At 50.5% G+C, this 23,482-nt stretch overlaps 1 protein-coding gene across 1 annotated transcript in view; it reads right to left on the bottom strand.

Annotated features, from left to right (window-relative positions):
- TLN2 (talin 2) overlaps window positions 1–23,482 on the bottom strand; it is a 269,148-nt gene that overhangs the window by 37,163 nt on the left and 208,503 nt on the right. The window contains 8 exon segments of the mRNA XM_084781229.1: window positions 452–637; window positions 3,523–3,639; window positions 3,846–3,971; window positions 7,992–8,175; window positions 8,952–9,118; window positions 12,842–12,988; window positions 18,493–18,612; window positions 21,010–21,111. Coding sequence (XP_084637355.1) covers window positions 452–637; window positions 3,523–3,639; window positions 3,846–3,971; window positions 7,992–8,175; window positions 8,952–9,118; window positions 12,842–12,988; window positions 18,493–18,612; window positions 21,010–21,111 — 1,149 coding nt within the window.

Below are 23,482 nucleotides of genomic sequence, written 5' to 3' on the forward strand. Positions count from 1 at the left end.
ACAGAGAAACCCTGTCCCAAAAATAAATGAATAAATAAATAAAATAAAATAAAAGCACATTATTTGTTTGCAAAAAAAAAAATTGCTCCATGGGCTGGGGGGAGGGAGGAAGGGAGAGGGGGGAGTAGCTTTGGCCTGTGTCAGGAAGAGTGAACACCAGGACCCATCTCTGCTTCTTGACTGCAGAGCACTGTACCTCCAGTCTGTGGGCCGAAGCAAACCCTTCCTTCCTTGTTTTGAGGGAGTCCTTTCCCCAGGAGGCTGTAAACTGTGCTCTCTGCACGTCTGTCTCTTGTTACACTCAAGGTGTGAAGCTGCTCTCTGCTCACAGCCCAGTTTACCTCCTTCTCCAGGACACGGAATGAGCCATTCTCAACAGAAAACTGTCTGTCTGTGCATCCGTCTGTCCATCTATGCATCCATCCATCCACAACAGTGCCCAGGTCTTTACCTTGCAGGCTGTCAACATATCTGAGACAGCCTTCCTGCTCAGATTGGCGGTTGCGATCACGTCTTCCTGTCTACATGAGTTCCCAGCTGCCACGGCTTTGGCTGTTGCCATGGTGATGCCTTTCGTCATCCTTATTGACTCTTCGGGTGATGATGTCTTCTCAGGTATGTCTTTTGACTGGAACACCTTGAAGTCAGAGGCAGAAGAAGCAAAAAATGAAAAAAGGAAAGGACAAAAATAACTTACTCTTTTCCAAGTGGCTGCAGTTAGAGTGGGAACCCAACCATCAGTCAGAGGCGACTGTCAAACGGCAGGGCACTAGAAATCTAACTGGACAGCAGTAAAGTGGGTCTTATGTTCAAGACCGTAGTGTGCACAGGCCTCTTACAGTGACATTTGGCATTCATGGATATGATGTGGCAAAGAGGAGGGTTGTTTTTTTTTTTTGGTTGTCATTTTTGTTGATTTGTTTTGTTTTGGCTTTTTTGAGACAGGGTTTCTCTGTGTAACCCTGCCTGTCCTGGAACTCAATCTATAGCCCAGGCTGGCCTCAAACTCAGCGATCTGCCTGCCTCTGCCTCCCGAGTGCTGGGATTAAAGGCGTGTGCCACCACTGCCCAGCTAGGGAGAGGCTTCTAAAATGCCAATTTATCCATCTGCAACCACTACCACCCAATATTTATACATTGTCTCCTCAGTCCTGATGTGGGCTCCAGGGTGGAAGTAACTTGCAGACATCACTTTGGACGACCTCCTGCTCACTCTCCATAGTGTGACTGTGGGGAAGGTGAAGCAATTGACCCTGTGATCCTTGGCCTGTCTTACAAATATAGCCACAGGGTTATGCCGAGGTGTTCGAGACAGTGATTCTGATTCATACACACATACACACACTCATGCACACACACACACATACACACACTCATGCACACACATACACACATTCATGCATACACACACACACACACACATATACACGTGTACAACACACTCACACACACTCACACATCCACACATATACGCACTCACATTCACACGCACACACATACACACTCACACTTACAGAAACCTCAGTGAATTCATGTCAGTCTAGGCGAGCTGCTTCGGTTTCATTCCCACCTGACTAGCCTTGTGCCTGTACGCTGCGTGTGTACCTGTCCCTGCCCAGGAGGGTCTGGCCTGTTTTCAGACCTAGACACCACTTATCCGCATGGGTGACTCCCCTGAGTAAGAAGGGGGACTCATGCAGCCAACCAGTCAAACATCACTGCTCCTTAGAAAACGGCAGTGACAACTAAGTAAGTCAGGACTGTAAGTCCTTTGTCCGTGAGTAGGACCATGGCTATACAGCAAGTCCTCCAAACTACCGTGGCCTTCAGGCACAGGCTCCATGGGAAACACTGAGTGATGTAATTCACTTACTTTATTTTCCATTTTTTCACATGAGTGTGTGCATGCTTGTGTATGTATGCATGTGTGTGTGCGTGTGCATGTACATGTGTATGCTTGAGGCTGGTGTCAGGAATCATCCACTCCTCCACTTTATTCATTGAGGCAGGGTCTCTCAATCAAACCCAGAGCTCACTGATGTGGCTGGTCTTTGGTAGTTTGCTTGCTCTGGGGGATGCCCGGTATGCACCTTTCAGGACTGGATTGCAGATGAGCCGCTGTACTGGTGTTCATGTGGTTTCTGGGGATCTGAACTCCTGTCCTCATGCTTGTACTCAGTTGTTTTAGCTGCTGAGCCATCTGCCCATACTTTCAACTTAAGCAGTGTGGACGAGTTCTAAGCCACTATGCTGCACTCACAATGACCAAGTATCTATACTTTGCCAGGAGGACAGTCTAAGTTTCAAAGTTTCCCCTTCCATTGCTACCATAGGGCATGTACAGTTGTCTGAACCTGTGTCCAGCCCTCAGACAGGGCACACCCACCCTGTGGCACCAATACAGCATCCTTAAGAAATCACCCGCTTTCGAGTTGTCTGTGGATTCTTCAGTTTCTCCTTTCAAGCTGTGAACTAACTGCCTCTCCTAAACTGGCTCCATTCAAGGCAGGACAAAAGAAGCCAGGACGCATCCTAATACCAGGAGAGTTACTCGGTTCTACTGCTGCCCCTCCCCCCATGTCGCCTCCACAGGGGACCCTGCAGCAGACACAGGGTCCCCAAGTACTTGCATATCCCCTAAGAAGTGCATCCGGAATCAAACCTACCTCAAAGAAACCTTGAGGCAAGCCTACTCATTTCCGATGCATCTCTACTGTAGCAATTGCAAGTGCCGGTAACTCTACAGGGCTGGAGTGAAGTGAGAACCAACAGAGCTGTTGTCTCTGAGGGGGCAATGCCTCAAACAGAGGGCCTGGATCCTGAGCAATGGCTTACTTAAAAGCATCTAGGTCTTTCCCCAACTGTGACCCTCAAACATGTGGGCTGCTACCAACAGCAACATGATGAGAAAGAATGCACATGGTCCCGACAACCTGGACGCGAGGCTTGGGCAAGCTGCCATTCGGACTTCTCTCTTGGCCAGACATCTGTGATGCTCTAGCTGGTGCCATGCTGTTGTTTTGGTGCAATGAAGCCTGGACTGTCCTAAGTGATGCAAGCCAAATCCTAGGAATGTAGGGCTGCATCCTGGCTAAGGACATGGACTGGTCGGTAGCGTGTTTGCCTAGTATGCATGCAGCCCTGGATTCAGTTCTCGGCAGGACATAAAACCAGGCATGGTGGTGCACACCTGTGATTTAGGCAGCATTTAGGAGGTAAAGGCAGGAGGATCAGAAGTCCATGGTTATCCTCGGCTACATAGAAGTTGAGGCCATCCTGGTCTACGTGAACCCTTGATTCACAGCAAACAAACAAACAAACAGTCCCAGGAAACCTAGCCACACTCAGTGACATAGAAATAAGCAACTACAAATGCTCTCAGAAGGCAGATGAGTGAGGCTCCCCAGTCCGGAAGTTTTGGTAGGAAAAGCTCTTTAAGTTAAGAACTGCAGGGAAGCCTGTGTGGCAGGCACATGTCTGACAGTGGCAGCTGGCTGAAGGTGGCAACTTCTGGGCACTCACCGTGAGCTCCTGTTTTATGTACTCGATGGTGGCCTCAAGTGCCCTTGTGCCTCGGGTGGCCTCATCTTCCACTGCCTTCACAGTCTTAAGAAGGGAGGTGACATTGGTCACCATCACCTGCCCAGGAGGAGATAAGCACAGAGTACGCTGTGTGAGGTGCAGTTTCTGACCCTCCCAACACCAGACCAAATGGCATAAGGGAGGACATCTCCTCCCTTCACACAAGGAAGCAGATCAGATCCTCGTCTTCCCAACAGCCTGGCACCCGAGTCCCTCATCCCCATGCCCCTGCATGCTCAGCCCCAGCTGGAGACCCGCTCTACCTTGGCGGCTCCTTTGAGCTGGTACATGGAGGGGTCATCAGCTGGCTTGCTGGCCGCTCCCTTGGTAGCACCAATGAGATCGGAAAGGGCCTTGGCCACGTCTTTGATAGCGTTTATCAGCACCACCTGAAAGAGCAGGAATCTGGTGAGGAGAGGATGGCCTTCGCTGCTGACTTCTGCTAGGGTGCAAGGATGCGGGGAAGGAGGAGTCTCTGCACCAGCAGCTTTACATCCTTCACCATGACAACACCACCCAGGAAGCCACCCTCGGAGATTCTGCGGCTCAGGGAGGCTGATCTCATTGCTGCTGCTGCTGCTGCTGCTGCTGCTGCTGCTGCTGCTGCTGCTGCTGCGAGTGATGACGATAAAGCTAACAGAGAGGCTGGTCCCACTCCTGCTGCTGAGGCTCCATGCTAAGGCTGAGGCTGAGCACTAAATGTATAGCCTGACATACTAAATGTATAGCCTGACACTGAAGTGGAGGCTGATGGTGATGGTGATGGTGATGGTGATGCTGAGGCTGATGCTGGCATCTGAAGACATGGCCTCCTCGTTACCAGTTCTGCCAACAAGCTGCCTCTGACCAGATGAAGGCCGCTAAAGCAGATGCAACAGGGGCCATCACTCACCCCAAACCACAGGTAACAGAATGCCAGCTTCACGCTGGGCAGTAAGGCCCCCATGGCACTCTGCCTGCCTCTCTGGCTTTGGTTCCTGCATTTCTCTGGCCCACACCGTGTTCAGACACATGGGTCTTTCTCCCACTAGGGAAGTCTCTCCTCATCGCTGCTTATGGTCTTCACTGTTGCTCTCCTCTATCTGGAACCTGGCTCTTTCCATCCTTCGGGTTCAGCTTGAACGTATGTCCCAAAAGACCTATCTTGACTACCCTAGCAAAAAGCCTACCTCCCGAATACCAGACCGCTGTCAGATGGCCTGTGTTTTCCTACAGCAGTATTAGCCCATGGCGCCATTTAACTTATTTACTCATCCACAACTGAGCTCCTCCTGAGAACTGCCATGAAGTGGGTCATTGCCCAAAAGCCAGGAGTGGTGGGTTTGGGGTGGACTCTGGTCAGCGTGATGCTAAGTACCACAGCCTTAACCTCCACACTCTTGGGTTGGCTCATCCACAAGCAGAATTACCACTTCCAGCCTTTCCCACTGCACTCAGTCGCCGTGAGGACCAACCGGGATAACAAACGTAAAGCCTGACACAGAAAAACTGTGACTTTGCAGCCTTCTGCCATCCTCTGCACTCTGCTGTGTCACCTACATGCAGGGCAGGGGGGCCCCCCCGGCCCGTGCATCATCGACAGGCTCAGGCTGGGGTTTGTGAAGGTCTGACTCTCTCCTGAGCCTACACAGTGAAGAGGTACAGCAAGACAGAGAGGCACTGCAAGTCAGGGCTGTTGCTTACATCAGCATCCAGGAAGTCCCGCCCCATCCTGGTTACTTGACTGGTGACTGACATGCAGAGGGGGCACTGTACTCTGAGCAGATTTTTAAGAAATACTTGCTTATTAAAAGTTTTTATTATTATCAGTGCTTGTGCCACATGCAGGTGTGGCAGTCAGAGTACACCAGCTGGTTTCTTCTCCCACCTTTGTGTGGGTTCTGGCACCGAGGAGGCAGTCCACCAGCTGAGCCATCTCGCTGGCGCCCCCCCCCCCCCAGTTTTTTCTAAGTGAGTTCTCATTAGAAGCTGCTGCTCCAGGGGACTGGAGAAATGGCTCGGCAGTTATAAACACTTGCTGCTCTCCTGGAGGACCCAAGTTCGATTCCCCAGAACCTCTATCAAGTAGTCACAATTGTCTCTAACTCCAGTTCCAGGGGATTGGATGCCTCTGGCCTCCTTGGGCACCTGTACTCATGTGTACATATGCACACGCAGTCATGCCTAACCACACATAATTAAAGAAAAACAAAACAAACAAAAACCCTTCTAAATATCTTAAGAGCAGTAACCTTTTAAAAGATTTCTTAATTATTTAAATGAAATTAATTTTAAAAAACCATCTCTGAAAAATGTCCTTTCTGCATGTTAGTTGGAGTCCACAGTAACCAGGACAGGGTGTTGTCCTCATCAGCACTCACACAGCAATATCTAGAAAAAAACTATTTAAAAAATAGGAAAAATATTCAAACAGATGTTTCTCAAAGAAGACATTAAAAAAATGGATCTATGAAGAGATGCTTGATGTGAATAAAGTGTAGAGAAACTCAGATCAAAGCCACAGGGAGATGCACTCACACCTTTCAGAAAGGCTGTTACCAAAGTGAGGGGCATGCACTGGTGAAATACTTGGGGAAATGAGAATTCTGACACACTGCTCGTAGGAGTACAGGACACTGTAGCTGCCCCTCCCCCAGGTGAAGAAACAGAACCTTCTGGCAAGCCTTCTCCGAGTGTTGATTCAAAAGACTCTGAGAGACCAGTGCTCCCTGGTCCACTGCAGCGTCATTCACAATAGTCAGTACGGGGAGGTTAACCAGGCGCCTATCAGTAAATGGCCAGATAAAGGAAATGTAGCCACACACAGTGGAATATTAACTGGCTTTTAAAAAGGAAATTCTACACTATGCAACTGGACCTCTGGGACCCTCGGCTAAAGGAGGAAGTCAGTCACAGAAGGAGACTTACAGCGCCCACAACAATCAGCCTGGGAGGGGGAACAGCTTGAGCTGAGGGGTGGGAGGTAGGGGAGGAGCTCCAGCTAAGCAGGGGGACTGAGCTCTGGAGATCTGTGGGCCACTGTGGCACCTGAAGTTAAGAGCCACTGCAGGGCAGTTAAGGGTCTGTGGAGGCTAACAGCATGCTAGAGGGATCTCAGCTCAATAAACACAAATAAGAGTTGGGGGAGCAGCTTGCACACAAGGGGAAAGTGGAAAGAAATGCCAGGAGTCGAGGAAGATTTGAGGTGTAAGAACTCACTCTGTGATTCTCTACTTTTTATGCCTAATACAACTTGTTAAAATAAAATGTTTTTTAAAAGAAAACAAAATCCTACAGCAATTCAACACATTTCTCTCTGTGTGGAAAGATCCACACTCTTTCTCTTCAATATCAGCCTGGTGAGAGGAACACAGGGGGCTACGGTATCAACTTCAGCGGGCTTCTCCTTCCTTCCTTCCTTCCCCTCAGGGCGGGAGCACCACCTCGGGTTCCTGCAAAAGTACTGTGCAGACAGACAGCGCCTCTGAACTCCAGTGCTGTCAGAGGAAACCAAGCTGGGGGATTTAAAAAAAAAAAAAAAAAAAGCAAACCTAAAAAATGTTCCTCATGGGGCTCCACTGTCTCAGAGGTCAGGGGGATGGAAGGCACAGGGTACTCAGGACCAAGGCTGGCAGGTCTGAATTAATTAGTACAGCCATTGCTACCCTCTGGGGACCTGAAGGCCAAGTGGTGTCTAGCGTGGGGCTCAGTGGATTAGACTGCTGACCCAGCGCAGGCGGCGGCAATGAAGGCGGCCACCGCTCTGTTCTGGGAATACACGTGCAGGAGTGCAAGAGGGTCCTCTGAAGATTCTGGGAGGCTGGGAGCTCCAGACCCCTAGAACACGGACTTGCTGCACAGCCGGCATGCAGCGTGTGCCAGGTGCCGCCCTATAAGGTGTGTGGGTTTCAAACATGAAAAAACTGCAGTGACTGTCACCTGGAAAGCGAGTTAAGGCTTAGAGGGGCCACTGCAATAAAACTGCCACCTCTGCAACAGAAGTCATGGCGCAGGGCGTCCGGCTGCCCTTCCAGTTCACTTCCTCTGTCTGTTTCCCAGCACTCTTGCCGCTGCGCTCCCTCATCCCCCTAACATTCCCATGTCTTGCTTTGTGAAGCTACACACCGTTCCAGCCTGGCCATGGGACACTTGTCACTCCTCCCCGTCCTTCATCCTGCCAATGTCTCCTGCAGCCAACTGTTCCCTGGGCCTGGCTGACTCACCCTTTTAGGCTCCTCTCAAAGCCATGGGCTTGTCCCCTGAGCTGTCACAGTCCACATCCCTATCAACTGCTCCTTACCAGCTTTCTCAACCAACAGCACACGCATGCGCTGTTCGCTTCAAAGGCTGCTCGCCCATACCCCGTTCTAAAGCCCGAAGCTGTGTGTGTAGGAAGAAGAGAAAGGAAGGTCCCCAGGCCCCACACATACCTGGGTCTCGGGGTCATTGGAGCCCAGGCTGGCGGCCCCCAGCTTGACCACCTCGGCAAGCTGGGTGATAGTGGCGGCGGAGGACTGAGCTGCCTGGGCCAGCTTCTCGGGAGTAGATGCAGCCCCTGACACGAGCAGCTTCGTGTCTTCCACCAAGGCCTTGGCTGTCTTCAGAATGTTCTCCCTTAGAAAGGCAGGGCGGCCAGAGAGACAGGAGAAACAGAGCAGAACTTACTCACTTGCAGTTGGGAAGGAAGGAAATTCCTTCCCGCTTTGGGACAAGAGTGGTCCACTCCCTCTCCATGGGAGGGGGGAGTCTTCCCTGCATATGAAGTTGGAGGCTCAAACAGTAGGTAGAGCCTGGGGAGTGAGAGCCCAGCCCCAGAGGAGGACTCGGCATTGTATCTAGATGGGAGCTCGGCGCCTTCCGGGGGCCCACAAATCTCTTCAGATGTTTCCCAGCCACACCGGGTTGTAAGGGTGCATAGCTTGTACATCTTGCCTGGGACTCAGAGCTCGTGGGGCCAGGATCCAGAACAGACAGCAGAGCACATGGAATCTTCCCTTCATCACAGCCCTTGGGGTGGGGAGACAGGGGCTGGACGTGCCATGAGGGCTCAGGTGTCATCAGCAGTACATATATAGAGCTGCCAGCACAGACCTGTTTAATGAGGGCTCCAGGGAGGTAGCAGGCTTTGGGACAGCTAAATGTGCCTCTCCTGGTCCTGCTGGGTCTGTGGGCGGTCAGAGAGGCAACTCCCTCATATGCAAACATCAAAAAGCTCGCCTGTGTTGGGGGAGGCTGTTTCTAACTTTGACAAGGAGACTATTCTGACCCTGTGGTTCACATTTCTCAAATTTCTTGCTATCAAAACGGATAATCCACATTTCTGGGTCCGGGCGGGGTGACCAAACGCCATCGCTGGTTTCAGACACCCCGGCAGGAAGCTCTGCCAGTACCTGTGATCCGCGAAGGTCTCGCCGTTCTCGGCATTCAGCGTCCCAGCCGTTGCAAACATGATGGTGGTGTCCAGGTCAGCGATGATCCCTGAAACGGCAGTTGCGGCCGTGATGCATGCCTGGGTCCCCTTGTTCCCAGCCTGGAGAGCGGAGAGCACCAAGGATACCTGTAAGGTAGAAAAGTGACGTGAGGGGAGCCAGGGAATGGGGGGAAGATGACTAAAAGGCGTACCACCGCTGCAAATACTGAATTCCCTCTCTCAGAGCCGATGCAGCTCAGAGGTTAAAGAGCCTGGGTCTGAATTCCCTTTGCCAGTCACAGGCCACCTGGCCGTAGGCAGCCTACTTCACCAAGCCTCAGTTTCCTGGACTGTAAAACCATTAATCAGAACACAACATGTGCAAAGTGCCCAGGAAGGTGTTTGTAGGTTATGACTAGTCCCTGGAGGGCAGTACTCACCAAATCTCTGGGGGATCAGGTTAGGCCCCTGAGATGTGGGTGGCTGTTCCCGCCCCTTCCGTTATGTCTGAGAGGAACAACTCCTGCTAATACCCATCATTCATCTTGCCATGCAGTACAGGCCACTTTCCAGAGTGGGTCCCAGTGGGGCCTCCACAAGTCATGGTCCACCGCTAAGCAGTGGGCCCGGCACGTGGGCTGAGGGCTTCATGCCAGCACGGTCCATATCAGAAGCCCTGAATACCAGCTTCTACCCTCATCCCTTCCTGCTCCCTTGCAGCATGCTATAGTCAGTGTCTGGTTGCCCCACACCCTCTTCACAACCAAGCCATGTGTGCACCATCCGCCATGTCTGCCAGCTACCTAGGTCCCCACACATCTGCCTTCCCACTCCAGGTCAGTCCTTTGGTCTGCGTCCAGCACTGATGTGCTCATCCTGTGAGATACAGCTCCAGGTCCCCTCTAAGATGCCTCTCTACTCTCTTTGCAGAGAGGTAGCTCTGCCAAAGGATTCGGAGCACATCGTTCCTGTCCTCAAGACAGGCCACTGTCCTAGAAACAGTGAGTTGCATGGCAGCTAAAGGCTCTTCCATCTCTGCCTGTACACACTGGCTATTCTTGATCATGGCTGACCCACAGACAGCTGTGTAAATACACCTGTGTACACACACACTGTGTGTGTGTGTGTGTGTGCGCGCGCGCGCGCGCATAAGGTGAGAACAGGGGGCAGAGGTCAACCTCTGGGTGTATTCTCCAATTAGTTACCAAACTGCTCCCCCAAAAACATCCCAAGTGGTGTTGGTGGGGTTGGATGGGTGGGAAGGGACAGGATCTCTCGCTGAAAGCGCACAGATTCTGCTAGACCAAGTGGCTAATTCATCCCAGGTAAATACACTTCTTGAAGCACACTGCACAAGCAGGGGAATCACAGCATGGATAAGAGGCATGGGGCTCAGGATGTTCTTTCTTGTGCCACTGGGGCCTCAGGAGACTTGTGGGGTGTAGTTTGGCAGGATGGACACAGGGGCCATTTTATCCAAGAGAAGCCGACAAAGAACTGTTTCTTCTCCTGGGATGGCGGATTTTTATTTGCTAACCTGCCATAACCTAGACTCACCGGAAAGAGCCTCCCGAGGGACTGTCTAGCTCAGGTGGCTTGAGGGCCGACTGTGAGGGATTCCCTCCTTTTTAATTTTAGTTCATTTGCCCCCAAGAGGCCAGAAGAGGATGCTGTAGCCCCTGGGACTGGAGTTATAGAGAGTTGTGAGCCACCGCCTGGGAGCTGTGACTCAAGCCAGGTCCTCTGGAAGAGTAACTGCTGCTCTTGCCACTAACTCTCTAGCTCTGGACTTCTCCTTAGCTGGCTAACTGAGGCGAGCCCACTGTGGGTGTTACTACTCCCTGGTTTGGGGTGCTGGCCTGTGTAAGAGGGGGGAAAGCTAGCTGAGCACTAAGCAGGCAGACATTCATTTCTCTCTGCTCCTCACTGCAGATATCCTACAACTGGCTGCCACGTCCCTGCTGTGGAGATTCCCCCAAAAATGGACGGACTGGAACTTGCAATTCTGAGCCTCCTCACCTCCCTAAGATGTTTTTATGTTGAGGTGTTTTATCACATCAACAAATGAAACTAGGGCACCCCCTCATTTGTCCAACCCTTCGTTAGATGCCACTAAGGTCTCACCAGGAAAAGACATTAAGGCTGGCACAGAGCTGGTCTGGGAATGAAGCCAGCAATTTCTGGAAAGATCTCTTAGGATGGGTGACAAAGGCCTGGGAGTTATGTGATGTCTTTGAGTGTTTGTGTTTAAGAGAGAGTCTTGGTTGAAAGAAGAGGCCAGAAACAGCCCTACCCACCGTGGAAGGTGTGCACACAATAGGTATTTACTGAGTATGAACACTGGGTCTGACACAAAGAGAGACGAGGGGCTCATGGATGAGGGATCCTCTCTTTATTATCACAAGATACGTAGGAATACGACGCCCAGGTAGAGTGACCTGCAGGAAGCAGCAGCCAAAAGGCTAACTGCTAGAAACTGGCCACCACCTCACCTCCGTCCTTCTCCATGTACCCTGAGTCAGTCTGCTCTGCCGTGACAGGCAGTGAGGAGACTTAGGCAAGCTCAAAGTGATCCTGCATGCAGCTGGGCCCCTGAAGGGCAGAAAGGCACCTTCCTCCTGCCGAGAGACTCAACTCTTACTGCAGAGCCCAGAAGCTGGCCAGTCCTGCGGGCAGTGGGGGAGGCAGCCAGATGGAGGCTCAGCCTTGTCCAGGACTGGCTGACAGAGCAGCCCTTGTAAGCAGCTTCCCATTGAGCGGAGCGCTTCCTCTGCCCAGCCCTCTGGCCTTGCCGCCAAGTTTCTGAACAATGCAGAGCTCTATGCACACGGGAGTGAAGAGGAACTGCAGAGCCCAGAAGCTCCAGATCCTCCCAGCTGCAACAGCTGCCACGGAAGGACAGGGGCTTGCATCCTCGGAGCCACTGGGCATGAGGGGTGGATCTAGCGGTGGTGGTGGTGGTGGTGGGGCTGTTAGCTAGGAAAACTGCCATGGGACTGACAAATTTTGGAGGAAAGCACACAGACAGCAGTGGCTGGAATCTGTTAAATGTTTAACTACGAACCTGGCATAGTACCAGACACTTTTACACACCTTGATGCTGCAAGTCAGAGACTATAAAACGTGTGTGCTCATTTTATGGACGAGGAAACCGAGGCTTGGAAAGCTGATGCGACTGATAAGCAACTCAAGCCTTCTGACCACACTCCCCACAATGTTTCCGAGAAGCAGCCCTGGGGCTCAGAAGCCCAGGGCTGGTTTCTCCTTCTCCTCCTCTATGGACCATCAGCTGACTGCCTAGAGTCACCGAGCCCGCTCTGCGTCAGGGCATATGAATGAAGAGGTTACACACCAAGAGGATTTCAGTCTGTTCATTTGTTTGTTTCTGCCTCTGGAGTCAGGGTCTCACTGGACAGTCCAGGCTGGCTCTTCCGGTTCCAGCCTTCTCTATGCTGGGGTTTCAGCTTATACTATTCTACCTAGCTCCTTTTCAACTGTTCTGTCCCAGCTCACAGCACTTGGAAACTCTCCAGGAAGGGAGACTGACAGTTACTGGGTAGGCTGTGACACCAGTGGGCTTCTGATGTTGACCTTGGTGGGGCCACCTGCACAACACCCTCTTCCTGTCGTATGGTGACAGCAATCATGACTTTCCTGGGGCCTGCTTCTATTTTCCCCTGAATTTCTTAGGTCCTGTGGATCACAGAAGGCCCTGTGATACCATCCTCACCCAGGATGACCTGGGTAGAGAGGGAGGCAGCCACCTCAGCGGGACTAATTCTGGTTTCGTCCCCACCAGAGCTGGTCACATTAAATGCCAAGGCTCAGCACAACAACTCTATCCATCTTACCCAGAGGGGACCCCCTTACCTTCTCAGTGACGGAGCGGGCACACTCGATCAGCTCCCTTTTGGTGTAGCTGTCTGTGGGGCACACCTGGAGGGCCCCCGCCTTCTGCACCAGGAAGATACAGCCATGGCCCAGGTCCTGCACGCGTGTGCGGATCTGGAATCCGATCTACAGAGGCAAAGCCAGGAGACGGAAGGTTGTGTGAGGGACCCTGCCATTGAGGCCTGCCCTAGGTGGAAAATTTCTCTTGTGCCCTCCGGGAGCCCAGCTAGGAAAATTCCACTTCTGTTTGGAACCCCTGTCTGGCGAAGTCCAGAATGTAGTGATTTACCTTCCTGTTAAAATGACTGTAAAAATGCCCACAGCCTCCATTAAGCGAGCCTGTAGCTCACGGGGACAGCATGATGCCTTCCTGATGTGTGTTTATCTTTTCTGAGGGTCTAGCTCGTCTGGATCCCAAGCTACCTGACAGGAATGGACGCTTCTCAGATCAAACTCTGTGGGATAGTTGTGTTAATTCATTCAACAAGCATCTACTGAGTCCCCGCAGCACGCAAGGCTCTTCTGTACATCCCCCTTTGTGAGAACAAAGCACACCGTCAGTGTTGAGCATATTGTAAAGCGGCCAGATTTAAAAAAATATGGATATATACACACACATATATATATATATATACATATATATGTGTATATATATATATCCACTTATCAAACATAACACCCCTTTCCTGAGCTGTGTTGCATGGGGACACTAATCACACCGAGGCCAGGCTTCCTGTCCCCAAGGCGTGCTTGGCTTTCCTATTTCAGCTCTAAAGGGTTAGCAGACATGCATCCTGTCTTATTTATTTACTTTATTAAAAAAAAAAATTAAGACAGGATCTCACAGAGTTCAGGCTGGCCTCAGACTGACTGCGGCTGAGGCGAGTTTGAACTTCAGATCCCCCTGCCTCTGCCTCTCAAGAGCTGGGGCTACGGCCACGTGCTACACCACAGCCAGTTTTTGTGGGGCTAGGGACGGAACCCCGGGTCTTACACAGGCTAGACCAACAGAGCTACAGTCCCAGCCCTGGCATGTGATCTAGTAAGGATGCTGGGCTGGGCGATCAGAAGGGCTCGTTCGCCTAAGAAGTGGATTAAGCTTCTCCATAGCTAGGCTGCCAGCTGCCTCCTTTAAGCCTGACCTAGGTCCTCCCTCCACCTTCCCAAAGCATGCAAACACTCGAAGCACAGGCCAGTGCTCCTGTCAAGAACCGACAAGAGCTAGAAGCCAGGGCAGCGGCTTCTAGCGTCTATCGAGAAGGTTCACCACGAGGTTTCAGATACTACAAATAATCCTGGGGAGATTCTGGCCCAGGGGATGTTGTCTCCTGCTTTTATCCCATTTGTTAAAGCTTAGAGAAGAGTGACCCTGGAAAGTGGGAAGGATTACCAATATTTGGTTTCCTACCGTAGAAAATGCCGACTGCTTCTAGAAAGGGAAGGGACATGGGGCTTCGAAATCCAGTTAGCAGAAAGTTTGTAAGACCCAGAAAGGTGAGCTTTTGCTCTCTGAGTGTCCTCTAGTGTTTGCCCTGGGGTCCTACAGAGGCTCCCCATCACCAAGGCTGTCTTACTGACCCTCTCTGTGTGATGCATAATACAAGAGGTAGCCTTTTACAACATGCTAGCTCTGTCCACACGTCTGGACTGACGCAGCAAGGACACACCACCAACGAGGGGGTGGTGGGAGGTATTCACCCCCACAGCAGGGATGCCATTCAAACAGTTGTGTTTGAGATGGAGTCAAGCCCTGTGGCCCAGGCTGGCCAGGAACTCCTGGTCCCCCTGTTTCAGCCTCCCAAGTGCTGAGATTAGAAGACAAATCTATTTTGCAAGATATGCCAGTGGCTCTTCTATGACATCATAGTGAAGTCAGAGGATGTGACATTAGTTTCAAACTCAACTTAGTCCTTAAACGCGCCCACAAAGTTTAACACCAAGTAGTCAATGAAAAGTGCGGGCTCTTACACAAAGAAAGACTACAGATCCCCAAGTGACAGGGGACTGCTGGTGACGTCAGGGGAGAAGGAAGCAGTAGCAGCAGCAGCAGAGAATTTTAAAATAAAACAAAATAAAACCCTCTAATTCAAGTTTTTAAAAGCGGTTTCAATAAAAACGGAATTTTGTTAAGCTCCCTGAGCTTCCGACTGATCATCCCTGAAATGAGGAAAGCAAATGACCCTTCTTGTCTCATGCGCTTTGTTGAGGATAAGTGGACAGTGCCCGCCACAGCATCTGGGCTTGGCACTTAGCACCCTCAGTTTCCCAGGTTACTGTCAGCCGATGGAACACTCGAACACAAGAGGACCACAGAGCCACCACAGTCTGCTGGCAATTTCGCTGGAAATTTTTATGGCCGGAGGAGCTTTCTAGAAAGGGAACACAGTTTTAAGACCGTGTTTCAACTGATAAACATTAATGCCTGCCCCGTGCCCAAGGCAGCATTAAGCTTCTCAGCGAGTCTGGCCCAGCTCTGCAGGACCCTCAGCGTGGACTGAGTGTACGGCCATTATTTGTTATGGAGAAATGCTGCTCAAACACACACAACTTGGGGTTTTAAATTGGCAACTTTAGGAAAGCATTACTTGAGCCTCAAGCCCTGGCCTTGGTGAAGCTACATCTGATTACAGTGGGGGAGGTAGGAGCGTTGACTAAAACAGGCGACTCATCTTCCCTTTACTGCTCATGAGAAAAGAAAATAAATGACTTTTCGCATACTTTAAAAGCGACTGGTCCAGAGTTGCTGGCCTCGAGGAGCCTCTGAGATTTAGACAAGGGAGGCCGTGGAACTTGTCAGATCAACTTAGAAAATGAAATGGAAAACAAATAGTGTAATCAACAGAACCGGGCGGCACTTCTCTTCAGACAGGTAGTTTTGAGGTGGATTTTTTTGTTTTTAAAGAAAATGTTAGAATGCACATCCATCCCCCCTGGGGTGCAGGCTGTGTTTCCTGAACAGGAACTAACAAACGCTCTCACTGGCTCACACAGTGGTGACTTGATTTTCACCCCAGCGACAACAGCTACAGTCACTAAATCTGTATTTTTGGAGCTGTAGCTCCTAGGGTCCCAATCTCTCCTTCTTTCCCTCCTCCCCATTTTCAGCCCCATCCCTCTCTGTGCACGTGTATGCTGGTGCACGCCTCTATGTGTGCACATGTAGAGAGAGGTCAGAGGTCAATGGCAGCTGTCTCTGATTCTCTCCACCTTACTCCTTGAGACAGGGTCTCTCACTGAGCCTGGAGCTCAATTATTTGGCTAGGCTGGCTGGCCAGCAAGACCCAGGCATCCTCCTGTGTCTGCCCCGCAGCACTAAGCTTACAGGCATGTGCAGCCAGAGAGGGACTAATCTTAACTTGCGAAGCAGCCAGAGAGAGGGGCTTTCACTTTCCTGAAGACTTTCCACAGCGTTATTAACAAAGCCTTGAGTTTTCCATGGAAAAATAAACAGAGAAAGATCCTGTTTGATGTTTGAGGACAGAGGCCCAGTTTTTCCTGTAATTGTCACATTGTGGAAAAGACCAGAATGTGGACTCTGCAGGGCACACCCACAGGACTGGGCAGGAAAGGGTTCCAGCTTGCCCGACATGTAAATATTTTCACATGCTGGGATGTGGGGCCCTTTCGGGTATACAAAAAACTTCCACAATCTTGGTTTTTTTTTTTTTTTTAAAATAACCAAAACCCTACATTGCTTCAGGGACCTCCTAACCTTCTCAGTTTTCCCCGAAGCATCTGTCTGGCAAATGCACACAGAGAACTTTCCTGCACAAGCCACTGGTAACCTTAGAGTCTCGCTGCCATTTCTGGCACTTGGTCATACTGCTCTTGTGTATGGACTGTAAACTACATCTCAGGATGCTCTGCTGAAGACAGCAAACCTCACTGACAATGTCAGAGGCCAAAACCCAGCACGCAAGGTGACGCATCGCACGGCTAGCGAGGCATTCTTCGCCTTGCTGCCTCGGTGCTGTCCTTACTCTGTTGCAGCAAGGCTCTGCTTGCTCCTGCCACTGGGGTGGGCCGCTCAGGGGAACTTTACCCTTGTGGAAAAGGCCGGCCAGTGTTCTAAATCCAGAAAGATGAGAGTGGATCCCAGTGCAAAGCTGTCCCTGGAGAGGGGGCCAAATCTCCCTGGCAAGCATGGTCTCTGATTTTAATCCCCACTCAAAGTCAAATACTCCTTCCCTTTGTTCACACGCTTCCTGACTGTAACACAAGTTCCCTTCGACTTGCTTACAAAATTCAAAATTACACGTTGACCAAACGAATTATATGTCTAGATAAATTACAGACTAGAATTATAGTGTAGTCTTACTAAAACAGGGGGACTATTAAAAAAAGGGAGAGAAGGAAGAGGATGAGAAGGAGGAAGAAGATGAGGAGGAGGAGGAAGAGGAGGAAGAGGAGGAGGGGGGAGTTATATAAAAGGAGCCAAGATTTGGTATTTTTCTTGGTGACTTAACGTACTTATCACAAATGCAATTTATTCATGCTGAGGCCTAACTGACTCTGCCATCTGAAGACAGGGGCTTGGTTAGAAACTGAAGGAACCCCATGCTAGATATATATGTACCTCAGTACATATATATGACACGCCTGCTTACATGCGCTGTTATGACACACGTTAGAAAGTGCTTTGTTCTAAGTCTGTGTTTGTATGGTTGCTTCTAGAAGCCTTTGTTAGGCACATTTGGTCCTGACCACTCCCAGCAGAGTCAGCAGCACTGGTCAAGCGAGAACAGAGGCTGTCATTTCAGGAGAACGAGCAGACCAGTTACAAACCTGTGGCTTCCACACCCTCAAATGGTCAGGAAAATTCTGAACATGGCTTACAGTCAATGAACAGCTTGCTTTTCACAGAATGTGGTTATCTGGGTCTTTCCGTGTTCCTCCATCAGTCTGTTTCTCAGACTGAACTTTCCCTAAGAAGCCACATGGTTTCTTGGGCCCTAGACACCCTTTCTAGGTGCTTATACTAACAAAGCTGCCGCCAGGCCCCCTCTGGGTCCCCAGCTGTGCTGCCCCATCCCTGTGCCAGCCCATTCCTCACAGCTTCCAGTGATGGCTGCTCTCTGACAGTGGACAAACTTGCCACTCAAAGACTCTTATGGGTATAGACCTGCTGAGGCCATGTCTACACTACCCTAGGCAAAGGGACAAGGAAAGCAGGTGCGTACTGAACCTATGGGCTGGGTGGGCTTTGTGCCATGCAAGCAGCCTTTTCCCAAACGAGGGGCGATGAGATCCCCACATGTGGGTCTTATATTTGTTGGAGTGTTGAGCAGGAAGCAGGAAGTGGCAGTCCCAAGCTTGGGCTTTTGAGGACGGTGATGGACAGTGGCAAGGGGCCTGGCAGAATACAGTAAACAGAACCCTTCCATCTGGGAGCCCACTCTCCAGGGGACCCTAGCTCTTGGCCAGCTGGCCTCAGCAAGGATCCAGGTTTTGGGCATAATTTGGGGCTGAGTGAATCTGGGGTGTCAGTTGCACAGTGATGGGAATGAAACCTCCTCTTGGCTGTTGGACTGGGGCCTTGCGGAACTAGGCTACGGGGCCCTCCCCTCTCCCGTCCCCAGGAACGGCACCATGAGTTTGCTTCTTAAGATAGGGGCCTTAAGGTGGCAGACCTCCTCTGGTTCGGCGGTGGCTGCTGCCATCTGGCCCTGGAGAGCCAGGTGCCCATAGTCAGTGGTCATTTGTGAAGCCAGGCCTCCCAACTCCTCCGGGTTAGTAACCGACTTAGTCATCTGGAAAAAGAACACAAGCAAGACACAAATACATACACACATACACAAAGAGAAGCATCAGAACCACGTGTTAATACCCCGGGAAGCCGAGGGGTTTCCTGACTTTCAGCCCCCGGGGAAGGGGAAGGCCAGGCCTTGCATGAGGGGCTGGGCGCTGGGGAGGGCAGTTCAAGCAAAGCCCATGCTACATCGCACATGACAGGCCAGGGCCGTGACTGCCCTGCGACACAGGCCAGATGGGCACATGCTCAGCGTGCAAGGCCGTGCAGTGTGGAGCCGTGTCCTCAGGGGCCAATCTCAGGGAGCTTGTGATAAGGGGTCACCAGGGAACCCCCACAAGGGGCCACTTTGGGGAGTGAGCCCTGTCAGTGATTGGTGTTCCCTGATCTGGGCTTCCGTGGGGATGCAGGCAAGAGAGGATCTGAGGACAGGGCTGTCACAAAGTCAAGGATGAGACCCAGAGGACGAGCCAGCATCATCAGGGAGTGGAACTCGGGTGAACTCGTGACTAAGCATAACAGGGAGCTGCCAGAGACATGCCGGTCCTGACTCCCCATGCTTCAGAACAGCAGGCCTCAGTTTAATGTTATCTACTTTTCCTTTTTGCCATGAGCAAAAAAGTCACCTAAAAGGTAGTCTTTGTCTCTTTTTTTAGGAATTTCATACCTGTCATAACTCTTTTCTCACTCTTTAAAAAATAACTTATTTTTATCTGTGTGTGTGTGTGTGCACGCGTGTCTGTGTATACACCACAATGCATGTGTAGAGGTCGGAGGACAACTTACAGGGGTTAGTTCTTTCCACCGTGCGGGTTCCAGGGACTGTATACACGTCGTCAGATTTGGTTACACACATCTTTACCAGCTTCCTGGCCCCATCTGTGGCCTTTTACCACCTTGATTTTAAAGCGTTCTTCCCTTTTTTTTTTTTTAAGACAAGGTCTCATCCAGCTGTCCTCAAACTCAGTATGTAGGTAAGGACGACCTTGAATTCTCAATCCCTCTTAACCTACCTCCTAAGGGCTGAAATTGCAAGGATGTGCCACTGTGCCCAGCTTAAAGGACTTTTAAAAAGCCCCTTGAAATGGCTTCGTATCTAATGGGGCGGGAATAAGGCATGTTTTAAGATACAGTGTCACGGGCCTCAAGTCCAAGAATCACAACAGGGATCACAAGAGATAAGGTTGTATCTTGAGCTGTGCCATTGGCACCCTGTCACCGGGAACACAGACTCTTCACCCAACAGGTGAACAGTACCTAGCTCCAATCTAGAGTGCCAGGCTAGCCACCTCAGGATGGCCATACACTGGAGGGTGGGCTTGTTGGCAGTCACAGGTATTGAGGGATGAGGGACAGCCTGGCTCAAAGCCTGGCCCAGAAGACTCTCCGGAAACTTCATGAGGCCACTCAAAAATGCCTCCTCCCAGTGCCATACTGCACAGAAAGGGGTCTTTGATCTGTCCCCTCTCCTCCCCTAGAAGGACGGTCCTGGGTAACTTCCAGCTTGCTGGGACACTCCAAAGTGACTGTGACTATTCCCTTATCCCTCAGGCTATACTCCTTTAAACAGCAGGCCTGCTATTCGTTGGCATGCATGAGTAGAGCAGGCAGGGACCCTGTGTGGGCCAAGCTCAACCTCTAGTGGACACACCATTACATGACAGAGCCAGGGAGAGAGCTGTGCTTTGGTGGCTCCAGTTTAGGCCACTTTAATTGCTGACTCAGGTTTATGTGACAATCCTCTCTAACCTACAGCATTTGGGACTGCAAGTGGAGAGGAACATTTTCCGTGCATGACTCTCAGAAGAGCTCATCTGGCATCCTTCGCGTAACTGTGTAACGTCAAGAGAGCGCTTCCCAGTGCCATGTATAAAGATTCACCCGGAACAGTGTTGTCTGAGTTATGTTCCAGTGGGGGAAAAAGTTACTTTCAAAAGTGACACCACTCTTGCTGTCAGAAATTAAGGAAAAATAAACCACACTAATTTTGCCTAAAAGACTGATTGCCTGAGTGTTATAATTTGATTTTGTCAGACAGCTTTTTCCTTTTACTATTTTAGTCCCAAATATCTTCTCCTATGCTAGAATTTAAAGCCATTAAAACCTCTCCTTTCTCATGCCACCTTCTTTCTCATTTCCTGCCTTCTCTCTCCTCCCTTTTGCGCCCTGCATCCATGCCCCAATCTTAGCCAACTTGGATTCCTTCTTGTTGGGGCTTTGAGACCACAGAGAAGAAGTAGGAGACGGTGTCGGGGTAGGGGGGGGGTGGGGGGAGTGGGGTGGGGTGGGGGGACCAGCATCACGGGCTAGCCACTCCCTCCTGCACAGATCCCAGACTGGAAGGCTCAGATGGCGGTGGGCGGGGCAACCCACAGTGGGCGGGGCTTTTTCTTCTTACCATTTCCTGAGCAGTGACGGCGATGGCTTTGGAGTACTTCACCACAGTTGTCTGGTAGTCAACAAACGTTCCCTTTGGTTCAGGAGGTGTGCCTTCATCCAGCTGCAGGGAAGAGAACCCAGGAGCCATGAGAAGCCTGGCCAAGTATGGGCTGCACTTGTAAGAATTAGAAACTTAGGATAAATAGAAAGCCCCTCAGAAGGTTTTTTTTTTTTTTTTTTGGTACAAACTCAGCCCCAGTGTCTCTGACCAGAATCGCAGTGGAGGTACATGTAAGACATCCAGGTGTGGAAGATGGGGTGGCAGAGGAGGCAGAATCTACATCACCGAGGACTTCTTCCGTAACGATACTACAGTCCACCACTGTCTGTGCCCAGGGATGCCTAGTGATGACCTAAGTAAGTCAACAACAGGAAGCTAAGAGCAAAGGAGCCTTCAGGGGCTCTAAGTGCAACAGCAATTAAGAGAAGGGCAAGATGACTGTGTGCACGAGTGAGATTGAGCAGTCCCTTGGACGGTGGGGGACATGCTGACCCTAGCTTCCTGGATGGCTCTCAAGAGCCTAAGCTCCCTGGGCCTCGGGTCCTTCCAAGTATCACACGGCTGTGGCAAACACCAACTGAAATGTACCTGGCCAAGAGCTACGTAAAGGAAGAAGGGATGACTAGGAAAATGGAGGAGGACAAGGAGGAAAAGGAGGAAGAAGAGGAGGAGGAGGAGGAGGAGGAGGAGGAGGAGGAAAAGACGTCAACAACACCAATGAAAAAAAAAAGGCTACCCACTTCAGCACCGGCACCATCTCCGTTAGCATGATGCTGTACAGCACCCAAAGGATGTCCCAGGAGAGGCAACGAAGTGTGTGGGAGTCAGCACAGGCAGAGGACTACATGACTGTCCAGACAGTCGGCTCTCTGTCCTGTCAATACTTTTGGAAGTTGCTTGCCTGCCCTTCCCTCATATTAGATAGTTTTTCCTTCTGGAGTCTCCGATGGGGTTGAAGACTAGATAGCCACAGTATTAATATAAGTTTAAATAATCAGTAGCACAGGATAGTGGAATAATTTCTTAAAAATTGTTAACTACAAATGGACTGGTCCTTGTAAATGTTAACTTAATGGATAATTCTTATTTTGTTGTATTTAGCTTATTTTATTAAATAGAAAGGGGGAGATGAAGGAGAGATAAACTTGTTTTTTTTTTTTTTTTTTTAAGGATTGGAACAGTCTTGTGAGAGAACAGGTGAGGTTAATCCATTAGAAGATCAACCAACTCGTGCGGGAGCTTGATTGTTGCCCGTGAACAGACTCTGGGAGGAGATATATAAATGAGCTCATAACTGGAGGTGGGGCTCATTGGAGACTTGGGATAGTTTTGGCTGTTCATTGCTCCACTTCAAGATGCTCCTAGAGAGAAGCGTTCGAGGGAAGGCTTCAGGGCTCTGGTTCCTGCTGAGGTTCCAGGTTCTGGTTACTCCAGGTTCCAGCAGAAGGATTCCTGCTGATTACGCCAGGAGAATCACTCCTCAGAACTGATATCCTTATGGTTTTGTTACTGTGTTCCTTAATCCTCTTTTACTATTGTTTTGGTTAGTCAGGTTATAAATGATGCATGCTCGATTACTAAGCTGTTAATAAAATATACTGGTTAATAAAACTGAGCCTACAACTGTGGAGAGAAGAGCATCATCAAAGGGGAAGGGATGCGGAGGCGAGTGGGAGTGAGGGACAAGACCTGCTGGATGAGGAGTCTGCACATCACGGCGGGACCTGGGTAGCCAATTGAGACAATCTCCTTGGCAGCTCTTTGTCAACGTGGTTTAGAGCCACGTGCTGAGAAGGCAACTGAGGGCATGTCAGACGGTGTCTTAGTAAGAGCTACGTGTCACAAGCAGGCACAAACTATGTTGTGAGACAGAGACGTTATCACCTGGCACTGTGGCTGTACGTGCCAGGAAGATGTTTTCATGAAACTATCAGCATGAACCACAGGGGAACCGGTCAAGACAGATGGCACCAGGCACCCTCGCCACAGCACGGATCCTATGGATCAGGTTGCGGCCTCATTCACTCAGCACAAACTGGCAGTACGTCTTTTCAAGTGTTGGCAATCTGGTGGGCTCCTTCAACTGAGACAGGACTGGCCTAACTTTGAGCAGCCCGGCATTCTGGTGGTAAAGGGAAGCAAGAACGCATAGGCAGTGATGACCCCTCGCCGCACAGCAAAACACTAGCCCCTGAACGGCAAGAACAAAACTGTTTTAGGATCTCAAACTTAGTTGAAGGAAGTCTCCTTTATTCCAGGAACTTAGCCTTTGTACCTTTGTAGTTTGCGGCCGTTTATGAAATATCAGGGATAGAGACAGGTAGGTTTGTATTTTGTTTCTGTTATTTACTTACTTACTTGGCACCAAAGGTATGGAGGAGACAAACACAGAGAGGGAAAAGATACTCTTCACACGATCCAATGGAATCCC

Source organism: Acomys minous (genome assembly GCF_964271855.1).
Source record: "Acomys minous genome assembly, chromosome: 5".
Lineage (NCBI taxonomy): Eukaryota > Metazoa > Chordata > Mammalia > Rodentia > Muridae > Acomys > Acomys minous.